Below are 16,013 nucleotides of genomic sequence, written 5' to 3' on the forward strand. Positions count from 1 at the left end.
TGTGTTACGTGCATTCTTTTCATTCTTTCTGTGTGTTGGTGGGTAGTTGAGTGTGAACATGGAAATATCCAAATTAATTAACTAGGGCTGCAACGAATAATCATTTTCAATGAATCTTTGTTTATTTACTCGATTAATCATTTTGACCACAAAATATCGAAAATGATTTATTTTTAATGTTAACAATAGGGAAGAAATAACCATCACCATTTCCTAAAACCGAGGGTGAGTTCTTGAAATTGCTTTTGTCCAGCCAACTGTTGTTTAATTTTGTTTATTATCACATAAGACAAAAGAAATGTCAAATGATTATCAAAATAGTTAATCAACTGATTGTTGCAGCTCTAGAATCAATACATATTTGCTCTATATAGCAAAATGATTCTAATAAACATGAATGTATTGATGTTTGATTTACATGGATGGTAATTAAGTCTTGTTATGTCTTGATATGCAATAACAATAAAGAATCTATCTATCTATCTATCTATCTATCTATCTATCTATCTATCTATCTATCTATCTATCTATCTATCTATAGTGTCTTCATATTATCAGGGGTTTTGATTGATTTACTTTAAAATCTTATATAGAGCTTTGTCATTTCAAAATACTGGTGATGATTTATCCCTTTATGATTTTGACATTTTAAATATATAATTATATCATACTATATAATTTTCTTTCTTTTTTTTTTAATGATTATTTATTTATTTATTTATTTATTTATTTATTTATTTATTTATTTATGTATGTATGGAACAATTAACTTAGAGGAGCCCTAACTACAATTCCGAAGACACCTTCTCCCTTCAGACTACAGTTCCCAGAAGGCCAGAGGCTTACGCAGCGACAGGCACTGTACGCGTGACGTCGCTACTGTTCTTGTTTTGGCAGTTTGTTTCGATATACACGGATTGTCAGTCCACCAAGAAGGCGTTTTGGACTGGTTAATCAACAAGAAGCTGCGGTATTGTACATTTCTGCTTGTGTATTTTTCATACATGGGTCTTAGACTGTGTATGTTTGGTTTGAAGCAGTGTTATGGACAGAAATCGTGACAGAAGTGAGCTAACTAGTTACCCCACAGGCTAGCTAGCCAGCCAAGCTAATTAACATTAGCTTAGCTGGGAGCAGTGGTTTGTTCTGTGTGTGCGCGGAAATGATCGATTGTTGCTCTGACATGTTTTATTTTTCACCACAGCATCTTAAACTTCCAGCTAATGTTACAGTGTTTAGGCTAATGTCAAGACGATGATGAACACAAATTCACATTCACAATTTCAACAGTGCCAGCTTCTCGTAACGTTAGCGTCTATAACGTTACTGTTTCATAAGATGTAAGGTTTAATCTGATGCCTAGTTTGATTTGATTTAGGGGGACTATGGTTGTGTTAGCTAGTAAAGCTAATAAAGAGAGTGTTCCAAAATATCCTGTGGGGTTAGGTTGGCCAACACATCAAATCAACTTTCAGCTAGCTAGCTAATGTTATTGTTAAAGTGACACAAATCCTTTTCCCTCACCCTCCTCCACAAGCTTTACATTTCTGCTTTAGCTCAATGCTTCCTTTTTGTTAAGTTCTCCTTTGCTGACATGGCAGCAACACTGAGGAGTCGCTGTGCTATGTGTGTGAGATCATATTAATAATGGTAGTAGGGTGGAGTCTAACCCTTCAGAGTTTGATAAATGCTATGACTTTATACAAGGTTTTAGTGAAACATTTGTTTGAATTCCAGGGGATTACCAGGACTTTGATATAGTGTGTGTGTGTGTGTGTGTGTGTGTGTGTGTGTGTGTGTGTGTGTGTGTGTGTGTGTGGAGTAGATGGTACTGATTGAGCAGTGACTGAGTGTGTGGGCAGGTATAGGGAGCTGGCAAGTGTAGTTTCACAATGGCAGATGGAGGCAGTGACGACGATGTAATTCACCTGGCAAGTTTCAACGTCCACCGCAGCCAAGGTGAGGCACACCTTCATATCCTCACTTACATGGATGTATCCAGCTCAGTCTGTAATCACTGTCCATCTTTCAGTTTAATTATCAACAGCGATGTACTGTAGGTAGTCTGAGGTTGTGACTGGCACTAGAATAGGCACTAGTAGTTTTATTTAGCGGCACGACATCTTTCTACATAATGCACATGCCACTGTAGTTTTTAGATGAGGCTGACTCGCTTTTCTTGTCACATTTGCCCCAGAAATGTTCAAAAACTCCCTAACCCTGGCTCTTGGTGTGTGTATATATCAGTTCTGACAGTTTCAAGGTTGTAGTTTCTAATGTCAAACACTGTTGCTGTTTGACATGCAACATTAGGGATGCAAAGAAATATAACAAAAATATTATCATCAATGTCGTGCTTTTGTTTTACATCACAGACATAGAGATAAATATGTTACAATTTGTGATGTTATCCTAAATGACATATTTGTCTAGTTATGCTTAAAAAAAGCTCCATAATTTAAGTTCTAGTCAATGAGAAGTGAAACTCAACTGTAAAACATTTTTAATAAACCTCTCAGCATCTTCTATAAACCTCAGGTTAGGTTCAGTGTGTTGTAGTGTATTGTTGTCCATGGTAACCTAGCCTACTTTACATTGCAACATCTCTTATTTCAAATTGTATATGTAAAATGTCACAATCACCATTTAAGCTTTAAGTATTTACCTCAAGAGACATTGGCACTGGCATTGACATATGAAATATCACCTTTAATCATGTGGATAAGTAAAATGCCCGTCACTCACAATTACCTTATATCACAAAATTCATTGACATCACACACAGTGGTTTGTTGAGAGGAACAAAGTGACAGTCTGACAACTGAAAATAAAGTTTGCACAGAGACATTTTTGATGAATGTACTGGAAAAAAAAAATTGAGAAATATCTGTGACTGATAGAGCCATTTGTTGTAAACTGAACATGTTGTAGCTTGTGCATGACAAATAATGATTTTAGCACTTTTGGATTTCTATATTGATGCAACCAGAAATGCAACAATGCATTATATTTGCAAAGTTTATTTGGAATAGGTCCAAAATCCAAAACACAGTTGATTCAAATTGCAAAATGTGTAGTTTCTGTACCACCCCACTGCTCTGTGGGTCTTGTTTTTGACTTATCGCATACATACACACAGTAAGGCGTGAGATTTTTGTAACACAATTGCCCTTTGTTTCTGCCCCTTCACCAAGACACTGGCCTCAGCTCTGGAGCCGGTCCCTGGAACTGTCTGTTGTTTCTAAATCTCCGGGATGGGTCAAATGTAGAGGACGGGTTTCCTCACTGGGATTAATCTGCTATAATAATAATAATAATAATAATAATAATAATGTAATAATCTTTGATAATAATAATCTTTATTGTCCACAAATGTGGAAATTTGCTTTTGGCTCCACATGCTGGTTAAAAACACATCATTGTGACCCACAAACAATAAATACAATAATAACAAAGATAAACACAAATACCTCCACCATGGTTTTCTTCTTGATTTTTCTTTTCTCTTTCGCACACTTCTTCCCTCGACGACATGAACATCCACAGATGACACATATTTATAATAATACTTTTCTCACTTCTCCATTCACATGCGCTGTTCTGAAACTGCTGATGTGAACTGTGTCATGTGCCTGTGTAGGGTCCCGTGCCCGTCAGAGGGAGCTCATCACCATCTCTGATGACTCGGACGAGGAGCCGGTGACTCTGGTGCCTGGCAGTCCTGTTTTAGTCCCAGATGATGCAGATGATGACGACATCAGCATTCTGGAGGTGACTGATAAACACTGTTATTTAAATCACCAGAAAAGTGTAAACGTGTGTTTTTTAAATAGTTTTTTTATACTGTTATACTGTACAGAAATTGATTTCAATAACATGAGCTGCAGACGTTACAACAGAAGTAGCATCTTTGATTCCATTCATTGCCTCCTGTGTTCTCCTGCAGCCACTGACTCCTGCACGCAGACACGTGATTCGGCCAGCAGCAAAATGGAGTGGGGCCTCGCACAACCTAATCCAAGTTGTAAGTCACAGTAGTGCAACGTCTGGGTTTCCCACAGGCGACCCCAGTTCTGCCCCCTCTACCTCCAGAGATGCCAACGCTAACTCGTCCACAATAAGGCCAGCCATACGAACACAGACACCAGTGCAGTCTAGCACTTTTGGACACACACAGCCACAACCTGGCTCTTCTTCATACACACTGTCTCAGCCAAAAGTTAACACAATACCACAGCAACAGGACGGCACATCAGCACATACAAACGTGGAGCTCCATGCAGTTTCCTCTGTCCAAACCCCGTCTACCTCCACTAATGCCAAGGCTAACACCATCTCATCCAGAGCACCTATACGAGTATGTATTCAGCCTCAGCCCAGCACATCTGGACTCGCGCAGCCACAAGCTGGCTCTTCAGCACAAACACCGGTGGAGGCCCAGGCGAGTACCTCTGCCAGTGCCACACATAATTCTTGTGCAGCTTCAGTTACTGCATCCAGTTCTTCTACAAAGACTCAAGAGCAGGCGAGTACAAGTACTCATTCACAAGACAATCCTCAGGCTAGTACTTCATCTGCACAGTCACAGTCTCACACACGGACGCAGCCTCAGCCCGGTACATCAACACAGACTGCAACCGTACAGCCCCACCTCGTCCAGGTGAACGAGGTGAAGCTAGTTGTTCTTCCACAACAGCCCAGCATCCACGCCTCTGCGCTAATCACCCAGCCCCAGCTGCAGCTCAGGACGCAGAACCTGCTGCAGCCTGTGCCGCTCAATCGAATGCAAGGCAACCTCATTCAGATTGAGCCTCAACCCCTGGCCCAGGCCCCGGCCCAGAATCCAGTCCAGGCAGCACAAGCCCCTCAGGTGATACCGGTGATCCCCCCTGCAGTGCTAATAGCTGCAGCCCCAGAGAGACTAGGACCCCCAGAGGCAGGTCACCGGATCATCCTGGGGAGCCAGGCGCCTGGGGACGCTGTTCCCAATCCTCCACCACAAGCTGGTGCCAGTGTGGGTCCACCAGCCCGCGGCCTCAACATCAGGGTGCCCAATGTGAACTCTAACCCTGCTGTTCCCCCAGCGCCCGCAGCCCCTGTCCCTCCAAATGGAGGAGAGGTTCGTCTCATTATGGCCCCAAACCCAGAACGGGTCAATCCAGCCCCTGGTCTGGTTGCGGTCCCTCCGGCACCTGAGGACATTCCACGAATAGAGGATGCGAGGCCCGGACCGTCTGCACCGCGAGAGAGAGCAGAGCAGCATCCCCACATCAGACCCCTCATCACTGTCGTTGTAAGTACCACATACAGGAAGCATGTACTGGACTGTACACTTCAACAGAGAGACTCACATAAGTCGGTTGATATCAAGTTAAATATCTTTAATTGTGGAGTAACTGTGTCTCTCACCCTCTTCTGTCTCTGTCCCTTGAACTCTGCGTGTGTTCTCCACAGCTGGATCTATTCCCAGATGTCCAGGAAACCTATGTAGCAGAACTGATCCAAAAGAATAATGTGAAAGACTTGAATGTGTAAGAAACACCTACCCCTTTTTCTCCAGTGACTCATGTAGGGTTAGGATAAGACCTGGTGAATTATCCAACACCTGTCTAGTTTGGGGAAATAGAACTGCTTCTGTTACTTGATTGACTTTATGTCCTGTATATCTCTTAACTGCTCTCATTGGTACTTAATGTTTTTGTTTTTGAATGACCTTAAATGGAAATTGTTAGATTTGACCTGACTGTTACTTTATTGTTGGTAATTGTCTTATAATTCACAAATCATTTTCTACCTTTTTTAGCAAACGATACTTAAAATTCAGCACGTTGTGCTACATTTCTTCTATGAAAGGTGCCATACAAATAAAGTTTATTATTATTATTATCATTATTATTATTATTATTATTCAAATGCAGTGATTTCACCTGCTAAAATGTGGAAATGTTCTACTTTTCCGACTCCCCTGATAGTAAACCGAATCTTTTTGAGTTTTGGACCTTAGGTCAAACAAAACAAGTCTTTTAAATATGTCACATTTTTTTAATTAACCAACATTTAATTATTCAGCTTTTATGAAATATCTGTCAGTTTATAGACAAAAAGATGAATAAATTATTTGAGAGCATCACTGGCAGACTGATTAATAAATGAAGATAATCATTAGTTCTGGTCCTAGTTGAAATGCATCATTTGTATAGCGTCAGATGGAGTTGTTTGCAGTTTGAACTTCATGTGACGGTTTAGCATATGACGGGTTTTCCAGATTTGCAGCTGCATCCTTTGTTTTTTTTATGCGGTTTTGGAGTTGTTGTTTTGTACCTTCATTTATTCAGGTAATTAACTGTCAAACTTAAATTATTTATCTATTGTAGCTTAGACGTCTCTTGTCTGTCAGAAGTTCCTGGTGTTTAGAGGCTGAATCATTTTTTGTCACCAATAGCAGAGAAATGAACCAGCTGTGCATTTCATTGAAACAGATGCTATAGAGAAGAGTGTGCTTGACTTCGTTTGTGTAGGTTGACAGATAATGAAAGACTGTGGGTGAATATACCTGCAAATATATTTTGAAGTGAAACCTTTTGTAAAAATTCCAGGGGATTCCCAGCACTTAAATATTTTGTGTGTGTGTGTGTGTGTGTCTATGCAAGCCCGTTTACCTGCATCTCTGTGTGTTTCCAGTATCTGTAACCTGCTGTTGGAAAACCCAGAGTATCCAAGGAGAGAGGCTGCAGCAGCTGCAGCAGCTCCCACCAGCATCCTACTGGAGTCCGGAGACACCCAGACAGAGGTGCGTTCCTTCATCAGACCCACAGGAGCACAAAACCTGTCAAAGTGCTACTGATAACAACAAAATGCAGTTCTTCTGTGAAAGGGAAGTGTTTAGTTTAGATGCTAAACGGTGGTTTAGTTAAGCAAGGATATAGCAGTGTGGTTCAGTGTGAGGTTTGACATCCTCGCCTGCACAATAAGCAGTTACATTATTGAAAATAATGAAGGAGAGCCTGGTCCTCATTATGTTATTATGTCAAACGAGCTTCGCAGACAGATGTATTTTCTAATGGAGCTTTTCTTGGTATCAGTCACCAGATCATGACTCTGTACTTGCGTTGAACAGCGCTGCAGTTTGTTGAGGAACGGGCTTGAACTGTAAACGGATGATAAACATACGGAGAGGAAGACTATGTTATATAGGTGGAACAGAAAGGAGACAGTGAGTGTAAAGTTACACACACACACACACTGTATGAAAGCGAACAGTAAGAAATAAAAATCCCACCTCAGGCTCTCCGACTTGTTTATACAAAACAGCAGAAGTGCAGAAACAGACCGTCCTTAAAGCCTGATTATTCAGCTGCTCCCCCGCCCACTCGACAGTCAGGAAAAAGCCTCATGTCAAAATCAGAGTGAGACATCGTCCTTTTGATGACAGCTCTGTGTGTGTTTCTGAATCAGATACCTGGAGGTCTGGGTGTCTGTGTTTATGCCTCTGTAATGTGTCTTTTCAGGTGACCGAGGACCTGTTCGACTACACCAAGCTGGGCACGGTGGGACCAGAGGCTGTGATGCAGGCTGCCGACTTGCTCATGGCAGATTTCAGGATGCTCAGCTGTCAGGACATCAAATGGGCCCTCAATGCTCTGAAGGGACACTATGCAATCACACGCAAGGTACCTGTGGCCTCGTACTGCGTTGAAATGCAGCTACAATTATCCTTTCTCTACCTTCTTGCTCTCTTTTCCAGCTGCTTCTTCGACAACCCCTCACTGTCTTTCTCTCCCCCCTGCTGTCCCAGGCCTTATGTGAAGCTCTGAAGAAGTGGCAAGATTCAGGCGACCCCTCAGGAAAGAGACGACGGAGCAGAGCCTCCTCTGAGCGCTGCTACGTTGATTTCCATTTTGAGCATGGTGAGCAAACGTTTTCTCTCACTCCGTGCACACTGCTGCACACACATCGCCCACCTGCAGGTGCATTATGTCGTACGAATACATGCTGATGCATTTAATACTTCAAATCAAGTTAGAAAACATTTTAAACATTCAGGGGAAGCCATTTTGTTCAGTGTTGTTTTAGTTTACTTTAAACCTGCGTTTAATTTGCCCTGGGTCTTTGACTGAGCTGTTGCTGCAGTTCAAATTATGAATGTAGGATTGAATGTGATGCGGCTCTCACTCGCTCTGTCACCAGGTTCAACGAAGCTGGACAAGAGGATGTATTTCCTGGAGAATGACCGTCGCTACTGCAGGACGTACAGCAACCTGGAAGCTTCTGTGCAGAAGGAGCTGTCGTTCTATCAGCAGAAAGCAAAGGAATGGGCAGAGGTACTGTACACACACACACACACACACACACACACACACACACACACACACACACACACACACACACACACACACACACACACACTAGTTACACAGCGACAGACATTCTGCAACTTCATAATCTATTTCTTTCATTTTGTTGTTGTGAGTTGATCCACCAGCATTACAGTGTTTTTTTTCCACCATCATAATACATATACTGTTTGTACACTTGGCTTGAGTTCATTTTATTGCCAATACAAACTTGCCCTGGTAGTTTCATGGTGTGGAAACATTCGACACAGCATGTTAATAAAACCTCCGTATAGCATTAATGTAAAAGATAAACTAAACATATTAAAATACACGAAATGAGCTGAAAACAAAATCCTCTCAGAGAGCATTAGCTCAAAGAGGGGAGCTCATCTCTCACAACATTCAGAGCCTTTTGCTTTATGAACTGAGGAGAGCGACTGGAGGGAACGGCCGTTAATGTTAGATTCACTTTAACTGTTTTCTCATTCGTTTCAGCTGTAAAATATAATCCACAAAAAAAAAATCTACTTTTAAAAAGCTAAATTAAAGATTCTATAAACGCTGCTCTGCCAGGTCCCCTCAGGTCTGTGGTCATCTCTTTAGTTTCTTCAATGTAAATCTCATGATCACTGCAAGATCAGACCTTCCTCCTGAATGCTAATTCATCTGATAATGTTCCTCACCCGCTGTCGTATCATCAGCTCTTTCTTCTCACTGTGTTTTTAATATGGGTCAGTCTGAGTGTCTGAGCTGTAGCAGCTGATCAAATGAAGAGGAATGGATTAGTTTGCCTCTTCAATGTAGACGTCGCAGTGAGGCTTTCTTCCTGTCAGAGGAGATGATTGATAAAACCTGCCTCTCTCTCTCTCTCTCTCTCTCTCCCTGCAGCATGAGGACTTCCTCCTGGCTCTGCAGGTCAATGAGGATGAATATAAGAAGGTAGGAAGCGCTCCACACACACACACACACACACACACACACACACCTCGTCCAAACTGATAGGACCTCCGCGGTGGTTCAGACTGTAGGTTCATGTTCATGCTGAGAAAACTCGCGTCCTAGTTTCCTCATTCGGTCAAACTTTTTTCTATAAATGGCTTCTCAATTGAACTTGTAAGAAAATGTAACGACACGAGTGTCGTGGTGTAAAATGACATGATACGTTCAACTCAAAACACGACCTTGTTTTTGATGAAAGAAAATTTACAGTTTATTACCAAATGCTAAAAACATAGAGGCTGTTGGTGTGTTGTGTTTTCTAGTCGGTTACGTGGTTGCCACTGAATTTACTGTGTATATAAGAACTCATGAGGGCTCCAATAAATGATATCTATAATAAATAGCTCCTGTAGTTATGCTGAGTAGTAAGTCAAAGGGCTGAATGTAATCGAGAGAGCGACATTAAAACACTGTTGATCGTTCTCTCTCCAGGACGGTCAGCTGATCGAGTGCGGCTGCTGCTACGGGGAGTTTGCGTTTGAGAAGATGACGCAGTGTTCGGACGGTCACCTGTTCTGTAAAGAGTGCCTGGTCAAATACGCTCAGGAGGCAGTGTTTGGCTCCGGGAAGGTACACACACACACACACACACACACACACACACACACATTAACACACACACACACAGTTACAAATAAAACACTAAACATTCAACAATAAAAAATGAATGATTAAAAAAAGAAGTTTAAAGGTTTTACAACATGGGGGGGTGGGGTGGGGGGGTGACAATGATGTTCAGTAAAAATGAGTCTAAAATAATTAATTTAATAAAAAACAGGATGATGACTTAATGTAATAAGAGATTTAAAACAACGATGTGATAAATACTTATTTTGTAGTTAAAAATTCAAGTATTGAGTCATATCATCAAATCGTTGGTTAAACCTGATTTCCTGCTGTTATAAGCACTTATATATATATATATTGGTATCATTTTCCAAAGTTGGTGTTTTTTCCTATTACATGAATGAATGTGATTTACTGCCTTGAAACTTGCAGTGGACGTAGCGTCTGTCGACCTGTCAGTACAGGCCCGATACACGTCTCTGCAGGATGATTTTCATACTGCAGTGAAATGAGAGGAATCACATTCATCGGCGTGTAACACTGCGTCATGAAACCAGGCCAGCGGTAGTATAAAGTACACACAATTTGTAATAAAACATGCAATAAAATCAAGGCTTTAAATGCATGACAGACCCTGCACGTAGCCATGTAAAATACACAGTTGTCAGTTTTATAAACGCCGGTTTAATTTAATGTAATCCAATAAAACAGTCACGTAATAAATCCTCTCTCTCTGCTCCTGCTGTATTTCAAGGCAGCGTTAGACGAGATTACATTACATTAGAAGCATTTCTGGTTATTTGTGTGTGTGTGTGTTAATGTGTGTGTGTGTTCCTGTTGCAGTCGGAGCTGAGCTGCATGGAGGGGGGCTGCCCGTGCTCCTACCCGGTGTGTGAGCTGGAGAAGGTCCTACCAGAAAACATACTGTGTAAATATTACGAGAGGCAGGCGGAGGAGGCGGTCGCTGCCACCTGTGCCGATGAGCTCGTGCGGTAAGTGATGGATGAGTGCGTCGGTGTTCGCGCCTTCGTTTTCTGTCAGAACTGCTACACGTGATTTAGCTCCGTTCAAAAGTTTGAGTGGTTTTTAAATATTCTCAATATTATTCAGCAGATAAATCGATGATGGAAATGATCCTTTGCAAACTCTTAGTCTGACTCAAACCTCTTGGACCAGTAGCAGTACAATTTGAACTTACAGAATGGATGCAGGTGGATTCACGGTGTGTCGGGGGTCGCCCGCTCCATCAGGGACCAGATGTAATGGCTCTTTGTTTTCTCACAGTGGGATCTTTCTGTCTGTCTGTTTTTTTCCGTGTCTCATGCACAGCTGCATCATTCATTTCCTCTCACCTTCACTCCTTAACCCTCCTTCCTCTCCGGACCATTGCAGGTGTCCGTTTTGCAACTTCCCGGCCTTGTTGGACAAAGACATGTCTCTGTTTAGCTGTCCCAACCCGCGATGCCGCAAGGTCAGTCCAACTCTCTTTGTCTGTAGTTTATTAAACAGCTTGTTGGTTCTGGGAAGCTGCTGCTCTCCTTCCTCTGCAGGTCGTCACTTAAAAGGAACATGTTCACAGTCAAATGCAGCTTGACACTGAGGCTCTGACGTAATCACATGTGGCTGTTTGTCAGACTTAAGTTACAGAGATCGGGTTGTGATTTATTGAGGGGGACGTCATGAATAATTCAGTCCGTCGCGACAGTAGAACGTAAAAAGCTCCGCGTGCAGCGGCCACTTCAGCATCAATCACCTCAGTGCCGCCCGGACGAGAGACGGAGATCAGAATAAGCCAGAGAGGAAAGATTGATGAACAGTTTTTGATGATGAAACGGTTCCATCTGGCGAGGTCGCCACCCCTGTCTCCTGCTCTGTTTATCTCTGGGCCACCTCCCTCTGTCTGAGGAATGCAGGGGGAGGCGTTGCTTTGTGTCTGCCAGTGCGATCACATGGATTCCAGTTGAAAATCTCCTTTATTTTTCAGAACCGCTCACACACACACACATACACACACAAACATAAACACACATAAACACACTCCTACAGTCCTTTTCTCACACACAGACCACACGAACACATCTCTCCCTTCCTTCTCCTGATGTGTCTTTGTCTCTTTCTTCTGTTTTTTTTTTTTTGTTTCTGTTCTTGTGTCTCACACTCAGTCCTGCCACACCACAATCTCTGTATGACTCAACACACACACACACACACACACACACACACACACACACACACACACACAAAGGCATGCACTCCCACTATCTCTACGTTCCCGGAACAGGGGAGACAGATGAGTTTATAATAAATGAGTGTCTATAAACACTCTGTCCGCTCCCCTCATGGCGGCGAGGTGAAGCCCTCCTGCAGCTGTGGACTGAGGTAGACAGACAGGTTCATCATTGCAGCTCATCCAGTAAACAAAGTCATTTATTAAGCAAAAATGTGATGATTTTTAAGCTTTTCTCTGTTTTATAAGATTGTAAAGTGAATGTTTTTAGATGTTGTCATGGGTTCTGGTAAATGATCGACTTTCTTCGTTATTTTCTGACATTTTGTCGATTTAAACAACTGATCAGTTCATAATAATCGACAGGAGTCGCGTGCACTTGCACACAACATTTACACCAACCACAGGTCTTCCTCAGGCAAGTCGCTGCTCACTGACAGAGACCTGTAGTCGCTCAACATGCTGCTAACAGAATCAAGGAGAGCTCTGTTTTAAATAGTCGGCACATTAGAGCCGAACACGCACTGAGACAAACATGCAGTGATGTGTGTTTTAAAAGCAGGAGCTGGGCTGTGTATCACTGCTACGCTGCTGCTGCTGTAGTTGTAGTATTACATCACATTTCCACTAAAACCTGTGTTTCACCCAAAGGAACCAGCGACTATGTTGAGTTTCTGTGTGAGGGCTCCAGTTGTAAAAATAAAGTACTTAATGATAGTTCAGGAACTAGAGGGGTGGGGTTTGCAGGGTTTGCAGGGTTTGCAGGGTTTGACTTGTACTTACTGGTCAGACACAGACGCCTCAGAAACTCCTGCTTTATTAGTTTAGTTTATTAACATTAGAAAACAGAGGTAGGTTTTGTTGTCAGCTTCCTAACCAGTTCAAAACAAAGCGAGAGTATTAGATGAATCAAGACGCCTTGTCCTAAGTTTGACGTGGATTTCTATACTATACCAACTGGTGTGATGAAGCCCCAGCTCCATGATGAAACTGGTTTTAACAGACAACCACAACCACAGCCTGTTCAGCCCGCAGCTCTTGTTCAGTGTATTTTAAGCTCGTTGGTACATTTAGAGAGAGCCTGTGTTTCTGCTGTGCTGATCTGACTGCTGACTGTGCTCGGGCTCCATTAGTTCCTCTAACTTTAACATCTGTTGTCTCAATAACATCTGTATTTAGGCTGCACATTGTCATTTCAGTCAGTGTTGGGAAAGCGCAGCGCCCTGGATACGAGCAGACAGACCTCCGAGTCTGACGTTATATAAAAAGCAAAAAAAGCTCCGTCCATCTTTTCTGTTGCAGTTCTGTCCATCCACCTGTAGGTGGAGCCAGAGGTTCACAGTGGGCCGACCTGCAGCGTGATCTCACATCTGCACTCCATTACATCCTCATACACACCCAAAGATCTGGAGGGAAAAAAAAAAAAAGTTAGACATGCTCCAAATATCTTTTCCTTTTTGTGAATATTAGCCGTCTGCAGCGCGGCGACCAGCAGCTGCAGATGTGGGTCAGCTGTTAGAGGCCAGTGTGTCGCTGTTTAAAATGGAGTCTCCTCTGAGTTAGACAGGGAGCGGGAGTCGTGAACAGAAACAGTTTGCTCTTTTCATGTGTGTGAGAATCGAGACATGAGACTGTGTGTGCCCCCCCCGTCACAAACAACTATATCATTATTAGACAGACGAGTTTTTAATGTGTGTGTTGTTTTCCTTTGTTTTGTTTTTTTTACTCTATTTATTTTTGGGACTCCTGGTTCCCATCAGCACCAGCGTGGCTGAAGACAGTTGTTGTGCAGCCGGCCCCTCGTCCCCTCTCAGGGAGGGGCTTCATTATGTAACTGACACACTTCCGTGAGCCCACCCGTCTCCTTCCACATCGCGGCCTCATTGGTCGGCCGCGCTTCCCACTCCCCTCGCACTGGTTTCTTACTGGTCGGTCACACTTCCTCCTCCGTTTCAAAGGTGGTTCAGATCAAGTGTGACCCAGATTCTCCTCCCTCTCTTTTCCTTTCTCCTGCTCCTCTCCCCTGGCTCTGTCTGACCTGCGCACACACTCATGCACGCACACACACACACACACACACACAAGCGGATGCTAATGTATTCCACATGTGGCTATGAGGACATTTGGACAGGCTTGTTCCTGCCCTGGTTATGATTACTTCATGAAATCGGAGGAATGTAATATGTAGGCCACTGCAAGGCCGTCACTGTGCAAACCAGAGCTGAAACTGTGCAGCAGAGTGTTTGTGTGTCTCTGAGTGTCGTCACGTCTTCTCCGTATCTCATCAGTTCTCACATAGAAGCTTCTTCTATCAGTGTCATGGTGGTGCACATCTCTCCTCTTCCTTCCTGCCCTGTGATCTGAACTCACGATTAGATTGCAGTTAAAGCTATCTCCCCACAAAAAAACACACACACATACACACACATACTCGATGCAAGTCCCCCCCCCCCCCNCCCCCCCCCCCCCCAATCAGAAGCTCTGCAGGCAGCCTGCACTGCCATATAAGGGCTGCTGCAGCCTGCAGCACAAGAGAGATAGAAGAAGAGAAAGATCCAGAGGAGGAGAGGTGAGGTATGAATGAAGGAAGGAGATACTGGGTGGGGGAGAGGAGGAGGAGGAGGAAGGAGGGTAGGGCTCAAGAGGAAGGTGTGCGGTGAATAGAGATGGAGGACAAGTTGGAACAAGGCGAACAGGATGGGAGGAGCAGTGAAAGGAGAGAGTGAAGTCGCTAAACGTGCACTTTTTCTCCAGGTTCAAGGTTGCTCACATTACTGCTGTCATTTGCACATAAAGTGGTGATTGTGTGTGTGTGTGTGTCCGTGTGACCTCTGTCAATGAGACACCTGCGGGGGCGGGGAAGACACGCCTCACACAGGGTTTGACTGCGACATCAGCGGCTGTATTTTTAGCCGCGCTATAAGAGCTCAGGTGTGTTCCTGCTTCTCAACAGTTTGTCAAACAGGTCCCACACACACACACACACACACACACACACACTCAGACTCTCGTTCTCATGCTGTCCCACTTCCTGGTCTCTAGGTTACCACTAGGGGGTGATCTGTCACCGCTCTGCCTCCCGCCCTCCTCCCCTTCTCACTCCCTGCCTCCTCTGTCTTTGTGTGATCTGGCTTTTTCTGACACTTGAATCTTCTACACCTCCCCTCTCCTCCTCTACCCCCCCCCCCCCCCCCTCCCCCCCCCCCCCCCCTTTATTTAACTGAAATCATACACCAGTGAGAGTTTTCTCATTAGTCTCACACACTCCCAACTCTCTTTGATTTTGCTTCATGCATCTCTCTGCTTGGACACTCCCTCGTAAGTCTGAAACACCATTAAAAAAAACGATAACGCCGTTTCAGCTGTTTCACGTTTGATGTGCCTCAGGAAACGGGTTCTTCTTCTCCTCCTCGCTCGGAGCCACTGAACCGGCTCCAGCGTTTGTCTCTAAAAGTCCTTGCGTGCCTTTTCCAGAGTCCTCTCAGTGTTACGATCTCAAAACCGCAACGAATGCCAGTGAAAACTCTGGCTTCTCCAACCCAGCTCCCCACCCTCTGGCTGACCTTGCACACCCACAGCTGTCTCAGTGAAAACAGTGAGCAACAAGCCTAAAAGATAAAACTCACACACACACAGTGATTTTAAGGAGGTCACTGGATGTAAAGGGTGGGTTTCTGTCAGAGGCCGGGGGGGGGGGGGGGGGGTCAGACTGTAGGTTGCCGTGGAGATATGGATCATTCTGTGCTGCATCAGCTGTCATATGCCACGTTCTTCAATATTACATGAATGGTTCAAATATTTATGGTGACACCACTTAGCTAAGGGTTAGCAAAGGAGGCAACCCCGAGCCGACGTGTGTGTGTGTGTGTGTGTGTGTGTGTGTG

General features: G+C 43.7%; 1 protein-coding gene across 1 annotated transcript in view; it reads left to right on the plus strand.

Annotated features, from left to right (window-relative positions):
- Positions 1 to 882: 882 nt before the first annotated feature.
- rnf216 (ring finger protein 216) overlaps positions 883 to 16,013 on the plus strand; it is a 19,642-nt gene continuing 4,511 nt past the window's right edge. Inside the window, exons 1-13 of the mRNA XM_022757028.1 lie at positions 883 to 970; positions 1,826 to 1,959; positions 3,641 to 3,771; positions 3,947 to 5,293; positions 5,455 to 5,531; positions 6,682 to 6,790; positions 7,509 to 7,670; positions 7,796 to 7,907; positions 8,188 to 8,321; positions 9,225 to 9,275; positions 9,768 to 9,905; positions 10,746 to 10,894; positions 11,295 to 11,373. Of these exons, the coding sequence (XP_022612749.1) occupies positions 1,893 to 1,959; positions 3,641 to 3,771; positions 3,947 to 5,293; positions 5,455 to 5,531; positions 6,682 to 6,790; positions 7,509 to 7,670; positions 7,796 to 7,907; positions 8,188 to 8,321; positions 9,225 to 9,275; positions 9,768 to 9,905; positions 10,746 to 10,894; positions 11,295 to 11,373 (2,556 nt within the window). The 5' untranslated portion in view covers positions 883 to 970; positions 1,826 to 1,892. The remainder of the gene's footprint in view (positions 971 to 1,825; positions 1,960 to 3,640; positions 3,772 to 3,946; positions 5,294 to 5,454; positions 5,532 to 6,681; positions 6,791 to 7,508; positions 7,671 to 7,795; positions 7,908 to 8,187; positions 8,322 to 9,224; positions 9,276 to 9,767; positions 9,906 to 10,745; positions 10,895 to 11,294; positions 11,374 to 16,013) is intronic.

Source organism: Seriola dumerili, unplaced genomic scaffold (assembly GCF_002260705.1).
Source record: "Seriola dumerili isolate Sdu_G_001 unplaced genomic scaffold, Sdu_1.0 BDQW01000262.1, whole genome shotgun sequence".
In the NCBI taxonomy this organism is placed as follows: Eukaryota; Metazoa; Chordata; class Actinopteri; order Carangiformes; family Carangidae; genus Seriola; species Seriola dumerili.